Below are 12,227 nucleotides of genomic sequence, written 5' to 3'. Positions count from 1 at the left end.
AGCTGGTGAGAGAGGGGCTCGGCTGCCACCAGCCTCCAGACCAGGGAAAGGCAGTGGACTTCGGTTCCAAACCGAACAGCAGTCTGAGCTGGGAAAGAGACACCCGGCAGAAGGATTACCTGTCTAGAGGTGAGCTTGATCAGGGAGCCTTCGTACCCCTGCGGAGAGAGGTGGCCATTAGTGGGAAGGCCAGAGCTTTCGTGCCCACCCAGCCCGGCTTCCCCCACAGCCCCCTCCTTCCCTGGACCACCCTCCCCCTAGAGGCAACCCACTCCGACCCCCAGGCCAAGTCCCGCCGCCTCATGCCCCGAGTCACATGGCAGCACGGGGCAGGCGGCAGGGTTCAGCATCTCATGCGTAAAACCCCGCGTGCTCCACTAACTCGGAATCTGGGAGCACAGACCCCACAGACTGAAAATGCTACACTGACGCTCAAAGGTTCCTCACACGGCATAGCCTATTCTGATTCTTTATCGTCTCCGCCTTACAGACATGGGAACAGAGGCTCCGAAGAGCTGAGCAGGGGGCAGAGGGCAGCATGTACATTTGCAGGGACGAGGGCAGAGGTGGGTCTGCAATCGCCTGCCACATGGCCCTGCACCTTCCTGCCGCCCACCCATAGCACAGACTCACTCCTGCTGCTGCCCCGAGTCCAAGGTTCTGCCCTGTGGACGTCTGGGCCTCACTCACCTTGAATGGCCGGAAGAGTAGGTAGAGTTCTCGGGGTTTGATGTCCACAGGGAGGCCGCTGACAAACAGAGTCCGGACCTGGGGACAGAGACCACAGTGCTCAGGGCCAGGCTGGGTAGGAACGGTGGGGCGAGGGCTCTTCCTTTACGTCGGGAACTGGAACCCTCCAGAGCTTACGGAGGAACCCAGTACTTCCAGGGCCTCCTTTAGACACAGAGGCACTTTGACACCCCACTTCCCAGCACTGAGCTTTCATCAAAGCCTTTTCTGTACCCCTCCCCTTCTCTGGGCTCATCCTGGAGGGGCCGTTCTGCATTCTGCGAGAACCTGCTTGCTTCTTTGCAGACAGCTGGCAAACAGGCAAGGAGAAAGTCAGGCTTAGCCAGCACCAATCAAGTCCTTTCTTAGATCAGAGATGCCTGAGATTTGGAAGAAAGACACGATGTCTTAACCCAAAAAAATGCACGTGCAAAATGAACGTGTATTTCCAGAAGAGACCCATGGACTCCCGGTGGAGGGGCTCTGCCTCTAGAAGCAAAGACGAACCTTCAATCCCCAAATCCTTGATGCTCAAGCCCCCTGCACAGCAGGTGCAGTACCGCACACAGCTGACGCTGAGCTCCCCGTACACTTTAACCCAGGGCCAGCAGGGGACATGGTGGTTAGGATGCTGGACTCCCACCTGGCCAGTCGTGGTCTGTGCCTTGGACCCTATGGCTTGAGAATCATGCCGGGTATGTATGTGTGCATGCTCAAAATTCCAGGAGGGTAATGGAGGAGAAAGGATTGTGGTGTGGCCACCACAGAGGATAGTTTCTCACCTCCCCTCTCTGTCTCTCTCCAGCAAGCGCATGCGCCCTATGGCAAAAACCTAAAATAAGGGGCTGGCAGGCGGCACGGTGGTTGAGGCACTGGACTCCCACATGGCCAACCATGGTTTGAGTCCTGGACCTGGTGTCTTGCTTTCTCACTTTCCCGCTCTTTCTCTCTCTCTTAGGACTCTGTCCCTCTCTGGTCAAAATAATAAAGTTAAATAAAACAATTATTTAATTTTTTTTAAAAAGCCCACACATGTTCAGTATAAATGCAGCCCACTTTCCCTGGGACAGCTGGTAGAAGCTGCAGGTGCAGAACCTGTGGGTGTGAAGGGCCAAGTGCACGTGGAAGAGAAATTCCATGCCACACTGTCCTGCAGCGATTTCGACAGAGAGCCAGAATTCCTTGTCCGTTTCCTGCTGCTCCTCACACTGATGCTGGCTCTTCAGTGACGGGGCCTAGTTATGATCTTGCTTCGAGGCCCAGTTCCTAGCAAGGGCCGGTTCTGAACGCTCACTGAACTGGGAATCCAGTCCGTGCTGCCTCACATGCTGCCTTCCAACACTCGCTTAGCTCTTCTGAGCTCCGAGTCTGGGTTTGGAAGAATGAATAGGATCCTGCCTGTTTCCCGTGAGCCAGGCGACGCTGTAAGTCACGAGCCTTGCCCTCAACACAGCTATAAGCTGTGAACACCAGGTGTCCGGCATGTGGCTGCAGTCACACCCGACCTGCACAGCAGGTGAGGGCCCCGAGAGGGTGGGCCAGAACCACTTCCCGGATTACTGCAGCTACTAAAAAGCTGCGGGCACCCGGTGTGAAAGGAGCAGACCCCAGTGATGAGAGGGGAGAGCTCCACAGCTCACACATTAAAACACATAAAACCGTGCTCCCCAAGGACGAGGACAAGTGGCACCACCTCACATGGTGCCACTTCTCGTACTGCGGAGCCAAGCGCAGGTCTTCACAACCTGTCACTGCAGATGAGGACAGGTTCACATTTCACCCAGCACACAGCCACCTTTCTTCTAAAGAACTATGGGGGGGGGTCAGCAGGTGGCACGCTGGTTAAGGCACTGGACTCTTACACAGTCAGCTACAGTTTGAGTACCAGTCCTGGCGGCTTGCTTTCTCACTTTCCTTCTCTCTCATTCAGGTCAAATTAAAAAGTAATAACAATCATGGGGGGCCAGCAGGTGGTGTGGTGGTTAAGGGGCTGGACACTCCCACATGGCCGACCATGGTTCAAGTCCCAGACCTGGTGGCTTGCTTTCTTCCTTTCTCTCTGTCTCTCCCTTTTAGACTCTTTCTGGTCAAATTAAAATAAATGGATGAATAAATAAAATTAAATAATTATTTTAAAATAGTAATAATAGTTATTGATAAAATTTTTATTTAATTTTTATTAATTGTTGTTATTATTATTATTATCATCAATTTCCTACAGGGCATGCATGCTTACCAGAGAGAGAGAAAAAGAGAGAGAGAGAGGGGAAGAAAGCCATCAAGTCCAGGGACCAGCAGTTAGTGTAATGGCTATGTCACTGGACTCCCATGTAGTTGACCGTGGTTCAAGTCCTGGACCCGGTGGCTTAAACTGACGGTGGGTGCGTGTGTGTGCATGCGTGCCCAAGATCCCAAGAGGATAATGAAGGAGAAGGGATTGCAGCATGGCTATCCCCACTAGGGGGTGATTTCTCTCTTTCTGTCTCTCTGTCTCTCTCTGTCTTTCTAAGCGCATGTGCCCTGTAGCAAAAACCTCTCCAGAAAAAACAAGAAAACCATCAAGTCCAAGACTTGAACCGCAGTCAGCTATATGGGAGTCCAGCGCCTTAACCACCACGCCACCTGCTGGCCCTTTGTTTTAGTTTTTGCTATAGGGCTCGTATTTACCAGAAAGAGACAGGCAGAGAGAGAGAGAGAGAGAGAGAAGAAACGAGAAATCACCTCCCAGGGGAGATGGCCACGCCGCAATCCCTTCTCTTCTGCTCTCCTCTTGGGATCTGGGACACGCACGCACACGTGCCTGGCACGCGTTTTTAAGTTGTTGGGTCTGGGACAAGAACCGCAGTTAGTCATGTGGGATCCAGGGCTTTAACCACCATGCCTCCTGCTGGTCCTAGTTTTCTTTCTTTCTTATTTTTTTGAGGGGGGAGAGGTTTTTGCTATAGGACATGTGCACTAGTTGGAAAGAGAGAGAGAAATCACCCCCCAGGGTGGATGGTCACACCACAATCCCTTCTTCATTCTCCTCTTCGGATTTTGGCTTTGCACACACACATGCCTGGGCTGAGTTTCAAGCTGTTGGGTCCAGGACTCGAACCGTGGTCGGTCATGTGGGGATCCAGTGCCATAACCACTATACTACCTGCCCTCTTTTTTTCTTCTTTTGAAATTGCCAGGGGGCTGTGCTCTTGCTGGAGAGGCATGGTCAGGCCACACTCCCGGTCTGTCTCCCCAGGCTGCCAGGGCCAGGATCTGAACCTGGTTGGCAGAGTGGTATCCAGCTCAGCGCTACAGCGTTGGCCCCGTGGCCACTCCTGAGCAGTTAGCGGCCCCACAGTGGCCACTTCCCTCCTTCAGAGGCCACAACCACCTTGCTCTGCACTCGGTGCCAGCCTGCTGAAACCCAGAGCAGAACCTCGCCAAGTCACTCCCAACACAGAGATCTCAACAGAGCCAGACGTCAGAGGAGACCACCCTGATAGCAGCTAGTAGCCCGTGTCACACCCTCACCCACACAAGAGTGCCACGCACCCAGGGTCAGGACAAACATGCCCAGCAGAACTCTGGCCGCGGAGGACACGCCATCTCCCCAGCCGCTGCTCCCGGGCGGAGGTGCAGGCCTCTCTGTCTCGGTCTTGGAAGCTCCACTCTCCGCAGACACAGCTCAAGGTCTGCCCTGTTCGCAGCAGCTCCTGGACAGTGGAGGGCACTAACCTCCAAACCCAAGCCCCCACAGGCCCCTCTGCCCTCTGACCTCAGGGCTTGACTCTTCCATGTAAATCTCCAGACAAAAGTGACTTGTACAAGTCACACAGTTTCTTTGGAGACAGCCACTGGGCCTCAAACTCAGATTTCCCTCCTGCACACCCCACTGCCGGAGTTGACACCTGCTTCAGGGCACCAGGAAAGTACACGGGGCCCTGGCAGGCACCCAGCCCTGCTCAGGTTGGCTCAGGGTGAGCCCCGCCCCACTCCCAGGGCCCTGCGAGCAGGCTGCACTGTTCCCTGCCCGTCCTCCGTCCTCCCCCCTCCCTTCCTTTGTCTATACTGAGGGAGAAGAGTGGGGAACCCCCTACAGGGTCGGTCCTGCTGCAACCCCTCTCCAGCTTCTCAGCAGCCAGCATGTTCGGGCTGACCCAGGAACTGAACCCAGGGCCTCCCAACATGGTTCCAGCATCTGGCAGCAGCCCCCAGGGCCCGAGTCACAGCAGCTGGGCCAGAACCACTCCCACTCTCCCTCTTCCATGGGATGGCAGGACAAGGTCTGGGTCAGACCCAGAGCCTGAGCCGCCCCATAGAAACCTCTGCCTCAGTTCTCCCCAGGGGCGGCCCATTGCACCCGGGCTAATTTTAAACCCTCCTTCAAATGGTTCCTTTCTGGCCAGATGTCCCCAGAGGCCCCTTAAATAGCACACTCTCAGGACAGCGTTTCCTGCCTGGGTGGGGTGGGGGATGAGTAGAGGGGCTCTCCCTCAGCTCCAGCTCGGAGTTGGGGTTCCCACCTCTCTATGTTCAAACATGCCTAAGACTAATGGCCCCCACCTCCCAGGCCGTCTCTCAGACATAAGCCGAGGTCACGGCAGTTTTGGAGTTGGAGATGGGTCCCTTCCTGCCAGGCCGCAGGCTCGTGGAGCAAAGCCTGGGAGTCACCTGCAGTCTGACACGAACATGCCCCTGTCCTCACTTGGTGCTGCCCCACCACCCTCCTCCTACAGACAGGGAAACAGATCCAGAAAGACTGGGTCACGTGTCGAGGACATGCAACACGGTCCACCGAGCACCAGAGCCGGACGACGCTGCACCCTGGCTGCCATCTGTGCCGCGGGCACCCCACCTGGCTGTGGGGACAGTATGGCGCCCAGGGAGCCTCAGCCCCACGGTGGGCAAAGCATGGCCGCACATGTGCTCGGCGGCCGCGCCTCCCCAACGGCGCCTGGGTACAATGACAGCAAAGCCATCATGACGAGGGCAGGAACAGGGACCTGGCCAGTTGGGGGTGGGGAACAGGAGCACGACAAACGGTGGGCTGCTCACAGGGAGGAGAAGGGGTGCCAGGGCCCTGCCTGCCCTCCTTCCATCCAAGGGCCCTGGCGACAGTCAAGCCCCACCTGAAGGCGCACCTGCGCTGCCTAGGCCTGTGCCTTCCAGCCTGTCTCCTGGTGCCCTGGGGCCCCTTGCCTTATATGGTCAGCACCAGTCTGAGCTTGCTCCCTCACTGACTACAGAAAACCCAGAGGAGCCAAATCGCAAAGTTCCTCTCTCTACCTCCCAGGCCAGCAGGAGGCGTGGGAGATTCCCGCACGGCAACTGTGGTTCAAGTCCTGGACCAAGTGCCTTGAAAATCTCAATCAAGGGACCAGCAGGTGGCATGGTGATTAAGGCGCTGGACACTCCCACATGGCTGACTGCGATTGATTGAGTCCTGGACCTGGTGGCTTGCTTTCTTACTTTTTCTCTCTCTGCCTCTCTCTGGTCAAGTTAAGATAAATGAATAAATAAAAAGTTAAATAAATAATTCTTTTTAAAAAATCTCAATCAATCAATAAATGTATGTTTAAAAAACAAACAAACACAAACAAAACCTCTCTACCTCCAATAGTGCCTGTAGCCAGGCCTCGGCTTCTGAAACTCATGGTCCTCACACACTTTAGCCCCTCCAAAGCAGCAGCTCACAGCTATAGGTCAGACACGCCCCGGCTGGGCAGGATGGCACTGGGACAGGAAGGACTTTTAACTACACAGGATGATGTTTTCCCCCCTTTTTAACTGCCAGAGAGACAGAGATGGGGCATGCTCCAATGGGGCATGGTCACTACAACCCCTTCTCCATTTCTCCATCCTGTTGGGATCTGAGGCATGCACCCAGCCCCCTTTCCCCGCATTGTCAAGCTGCAGGTGCCAGGATTCGAACCAGTCAGTCATGTAGGATCTGGGTGCCTTAACCACCTGGCTTGGGGCCTGCCATGAGCTTAAATGAACAGGCCTTAGTTAGCTAGATTCTGCATCCCTGTTTTATGCCTGGCCCAGGGAAGTCACTGCAGCGTCCCGAATCTGTTTCTTCTCTTTTTCTTTCTCCCTCTCCTCAATTTTAAAAGAAAAGGTTTCTACCATAGAGTACATGCACTCTGGCAAGTGCAGAGACAGACACCGAAAGGGAAAGTGAATGACAATCTCACCCCAGCGGGAGGGCCATGCCACAATCCCTCCTACTGCACTTCCCTCCAATCTTGGGCCTGTACACACATGCTCCCGGTGTGATTTTCAAACCACCGTGTCCAGGACTTGAACTGCACTTGGCCATGTGGGAGTCCAGTGCCTTAACCACCACGCAACCCACTGGCCCTCAAATGTTTCTTTATCTACATAATTCAGATATCATCCACCTTCAAGACAGAGCTCACCCTATTCTACGCTCCTGCAATCACAGGCCTGCACTAGGACCTCCCCTCACGGGGGCCAGGAAGCATTCATTAAGGCTGGCCAGCAAGGGCGTCGGGGTCCAGATCAGTCTGCAGCTGAGAACGAGAGAGGGGTGACCTTAGGCGGCCACTGGATCCTGCCATTTTCCTCTTCCCCCATGGTGTAGACACCAGAGAGACCCACTAATTCAACCCCCTCATTTTACAGATGAGGAAACAGACTCAGAACAGGGTGACAAAGCAAGCGGGGGCTCAGCAGGCACAGACACACAGAGACTCCCCCAGGGCCTGGCCAGCTCTCCTGTGTCTTGGGTTCCCGGTGCCACTGGGGGCACTCCTCCCAGGCCCGTTTGGGTCCCAGTCTCAGGGCAACAGAGCCTGACATCAGGACAGAGGCCGAGTGCAGACGAGGACTCAGGCACCAACAGCTGGTTGATGTCAAGAAGAACCACCAAGGATCCCACATCCTGCTGCTCCACAAGTGCACTGCAAGAATTCAACACGAAAAACCTGCTGAAGTTTTTGGAGGAACGAAGGGTGTCCATGCGATCCCCAGGCTGCTAGAAGGCGCCAAACTCACTCACTCAGGTCCCCCTCTCTGTAAACTCGCACCTCTGCAGAAGTAACCTAAGACTAAGGGGTCAGCGTCTTCCTGCCATCAAATGTGAAGAGCAACCACGACCTTTTTTTGTTTTTTGCTACAGGGCACATGCATTCACCAGAGAGACAGACAGAGAAGGAGAGTGAGAAATCACTCCCTAGGGGGACGGTGATGCCACAATCCCTTCTCTGTTCTCCTGGGACTTGGGGCATGCACGAACACATGCCCAGTGTGATTTTCAAGCTGCCAGGTCTGGGACTCAAACTGTGGTGTTCATGTGGGAGAGAGTCCAACACCTTAACCACCCATACCACCTGCCAGCCCTGACCGTGATCCTTCTAAAATGGTCATTCTCCTTCATTCTGAGATGAGACAGTTTTTTTTTTTTTTTTTGGAGAGGTTTTTGCTATAGGGTGCCTGCGCTCGCCAGACAGATAGAGAGAGACATAGAGACAGAAAGCGAGAAATCACCCCCCAGGGGGGATGGTCACGCCGCAATCCCTTCTCCTCCATTCTCCTCTCAGGATCTTGGGCACGCACGCACACGCACCTGACATGAGTTTAAGCCACCAGGTCTGGGACTCGAACTGTGGTCAGCTATATGGGAGTCCAGCAATGTAGCCATTATGCCAACTGCTGGTCCCCTTATTTTCTCTTGCTCTCTCTCCCCTCTCTGCTCAAATTAAAATAAATAAATAAAGTTAAATAATTCTTTAAAAATTTTTTAACCTGGGACCAGCAGTTAGCGTAATGGCTATGTCGCTGGACTCCCATGTAGTCGACCATGGTTCATGTCCTGGACCCGGTGGCTTAAAATTCATGCCGTGTGTGTGTGTGTGTGTGTGCGTGCCCAAGATCCCAAGAGGAGAATGGAGAAGGGATTGCGGCGTGGCCACCTCCCCCGGGGGTGATTTCTCACTTTCTGTCTCTCTTTCTCTCTCTGTCTAGCAAGTGCATGTGCCCTATAGCAAAAACCTCTCAAAAAACATATTTAATCTATTAATTTTTGAGAGATTTTTAAAATTATTTATTTATTTAATTTCATTTATTATTATTTGTTAATTTGACCAGAGTGAGACAGAGAGAGAGAGAAGAGAGAGAGAGAGAAGAGAGAGAGAGAGAGAAAGGGAAAGTGAGAAAGCAAGCACCAGGTCCAAGACTCAAACCGCAGTCAGCCATGTGGGAGTCCAGTGCTTTAACCACCACGCCACCTGCTGTCCCCACCAACCCGAGAAAGTTTTGATATAGGGCACACGTACTCGCCTTAAAAACCGAGAGACAGAGAGACAAAAGGCGAGAAGTCATCCCCTGGGGGTGAGGACTATGCCAGTGGCAATTCTGTCTCCTCCATTCCCCCCTCAGTATACTGGGCACACATGTACACACGCGGCTTGAAGGTCCAGATCTGGAACTGCGGCTGGTCTTGTGAGAGTGCAGCACCTTACCCACCATGCCACCTGCCAGCCCCTATTATTTTAAAGTTTGCTATCGGGCACATGTGCACACCAGAGAGCACGCACGTGTGTGCACCAGGTTGGGACTTGAACTGTGGCCGGCCATGTGGGAGGTCCAGCACTTTACCACACCACCTGCTGGCCCCCAGCTTTATCCTCTTTAGAGTTACGCCTGTTGGGGCAGGTATGAAAACTGGGTCTGTAAAATCTTTCTTAGAGGGACTGGCAGGTGGCGTGGTGGTTGAGCTCGCTGGACTCCCACATGGCTGACTACAGTTCAAGTCCCGGATCTGGAGACATGCTTCCTCACGTTCTCTCACTCACTCTGTCCCTCTCTGGTTAAATGACAGATGAATGGATAAATAAAGTTAAATAAAATAATTCATTAAAAAAATCTTTCTTAGAAACGTATCTACTAGCTATTGCAGAAATAATTACATGACATGCTATCACTTAATACACCTGTAGACTAAAAGAGAAACGTGCTATATAAAAACCAGTCACGTTAAACTCGCATATCTGCCTTTATTGTGTTATTAGCCTGAATGAAAAGGCCTCGAAAATTGTTTTAGAAAACACTTGGACATGTTCTATTTGGTATTGCGTTTAACAAAATCCTTAAGGGACTAGCAGTTAGTGTAACGGCTATGTCACTGAACTCCCATGTAGCCGACCATGGTCCAAGTCCTGGACCCGGTGGCTTAAAACTCACACCGGGCGCGTGTGCGTGTGTGCCCAAGATCCCGAGAGGAGAATGGAGGAGAAGGGATTGCGGTGTGACCATCCCCCCTGGGGGGTGATTTCTTGTTTTCTGTCTCTCTTTCTCTCTCTGTCTTTCTGGCAAGAGTACGCGCCCTATAGCAAAATTCTCTCTAAAAACAAACAAACAAACAAAAACAAAAACAAATCCCTTACCTAGGGCTAAGCGTGAACTGAACCCTAAGCCCCAGCAGTTGACCGTAACCTAGGTAGGGTTAAACTCCCGGTAAAGTGTCGTATTGTACGTGTCTTAATGAAGTCTGAACATTAAATAAGCAGCACATTCACTTGAGAAATATAAAACATAGATAAAAAGGCCATCTTGAGGGCAAAGACGAGACAGTGCTGAGACCATGGTGGTGACCTTTAGCACAGCTGAAGGCGAGTCTGTAGGAGGTGCAGGGGTGCTGGGGGCTCGGGGACCCACACCGAGGAGCAACCTTTCTGGTGGAACCTGCCGAAGCACCAGGTTCAGCTTAGCCCAGGACTGTGTGATTTTAACGGACACGCTGTGACCGTCACGATGGTCAGGAGCAGACCCCGCGTGGCCAGAGGCCCAGCCAGTGGCATGACAGTCTAGAGGACAGACCCGCTTTGGGCATAGCTGTTCCCTGGCCAGCAAGGCTCTGGGCTCTTCTGGGAAGGAAGATGGAGGGAGAGGCCCAGCCCATCAGCTAGGTCGACACTGCAGGCTAGCGCTTGTTGGCAGGAGTTCCTGGGGTTCTCCAGTCTGTGTCAGGTGTTTGTGAGCCTGACCCCGTCAGGAAGCAGGGCCTGGGTGCTCTGGGCTCCTTTCTCCAGCCTAAGTGCCTCGGGGTTCCCGACAACCTGATACCCTTCAGTCACATGGCCAGTGCCCGAGGTCAAAGTCAGCAGGGTCCCCAGGGGAGGGCCTCCATCCTCAGCCTTGTTCCTGCGTGCCCTAGGTGGTGACTGCCTAAGCCCTGGCAGGACCAGGCTCCCAGCCAGCCAGCCCTCTCCTTCAGGAGGCGACATCTGGTTCTCCTTCTCCCTCACCCAGAGCCCCCTCCAGCCTAGAGGTAAGGGCTCACTCCAGAGACAGGACAGAGAAGGGCTCTAAACCCACTCACGGCTATGTTTTACTGAAGACAGACTGAGGTGCGTCCAAAGTCCTTCCGAAAAGCTGAAATTAAATAAGCCTCAGGAACGAGGTGACCGCGACACCAGGTGCCAGCCTAAGTCTGAACTCGGGCTAGGATGGGAAAGGCCTCATGCAGGGCTCAGCCTTTCCAGCAGCCAAGGCGGCCCTCCTGGCCCTGGACACCCCGGGGTGGGGGGGTGGACCTGTTATCTGGCTGCCCCAAAGCAAGGCCAGTGCCCTGGTCTCCCCCAACCCAGGGCTCGGCAGGGCCCAGCTTCACAGGGTCCTGCAGGAGCATGGGGCAGGCTGCCTGAAAGAGGGCAGCCCTCCGGTGGAGACTGCCCCAAGCCCAGCAGGTGTCTCCTCCTCTGCTAGGGGAGGGACAGAGATGCAGAAGCCTCTAACCCTCCCCCACCCTTTTGACACAAAAGACCCTCTCACACTCTGGGCCTCGACCACTCAACTTCTCAGTTACTGTGGCTGAGAGGCCCCGCTCCATCCACAGTAGTGCGGGCTTTCATTAGAGATGCAAAAGGCAAACGTTCCTTTAAAAATGGTGGTAAGGCAGGTATTAAGCCCCTCTTACCCTTATTTGGCAACCCCCCCTCCCCCCAGCCTCAGAGTCCCAGAGCCAGACCCCAGGCTCCAGGGCCCAGGGGCAGGAAATCCTCAAGGCTGCCCCTACCCAGACATCCCACCAACCCCTAGGCCACAGTCTGCCCTCCACAATGCTGGACTTCCCTGAAGCCCTGCCCCACAGGGCTGGATTTAGAGAGGAGTCGCAGCAAGGAAAAGTTTACTGGGAGTGACAGAAACATCCTACAAAAAAAGACAAAATGACTTTTTAGATTTCCACCTGGAAAGGAAAACTGCTTCAACTGTCTCCCCCATCAAAGTACTGGAGGAAGGCCCTTACCCAAGTGCCCCCTACTCCTACTCAGTGTGGGCTCCCCTGGTGTCACGTGGATGGAAAAAGCCACTTAGGGAGGGGGTGGGGACAGGAGGGAAATCCAAAAAGGGAAAACAAGCCTCTTGTAAGCCCCTCCCACATCCTTCCCCAGCTCCCAGCCCTCAGCAGCAGCCCAAATACAGACTATCGGAGCTGGAAGGAGCCTTATTTTTAGACCGAGGAAACCAGGGCCCAGGGGTCCAGGGAACCGCTC

General features: G+C 53.9%; 1 protein-coding gene across 1 annotated transcript in view; it reads right to left on the bottom strand.

Moving 5' to 3' along the window:
* RBPMS2 (RNA binding protein, mRNA processing factor 2) overlaps positions 1-12,227 on the bottom strand; it is a 33,506-nt gene that overhangs the window by 11,522 nt on the left and 9,757 nt on the right. Inside the window, exons 2-3 of the mRNA XM_006141726.3 lie at positions 691-768; positions 120-158 (exon numbers count right to left, since the gene is read on the bottom strand). Of these exons, the coding sequence (XP_006141788.1) occupies positions 120-158; positions 691-768 (117 nt within the window). The remainder of the gene's footprint in view (positions 1-119; positions 159-690; positions 769-12,227) is intronic.

Source organism: Tupaia chinensis, unplaced genomic scaffold (assembly GCF_000334495.1).
Source record: "Tupaia chinensis unplaced genomic scaffold, TupChi_1.0 Scaffold000063_1, whole genome shotgun sequence".
Classification (NCBI taxonomy): Eukaryota; Metazoa; Chordata; class Mammalia; order Scandentia; family Tupaiidae; genus Tupaia; species Tupaia belangeri.
Note: the sequence above shows the minus strand (reverse complement) of the source record. Positions and strands in the feature narration are given on the sequence as shown.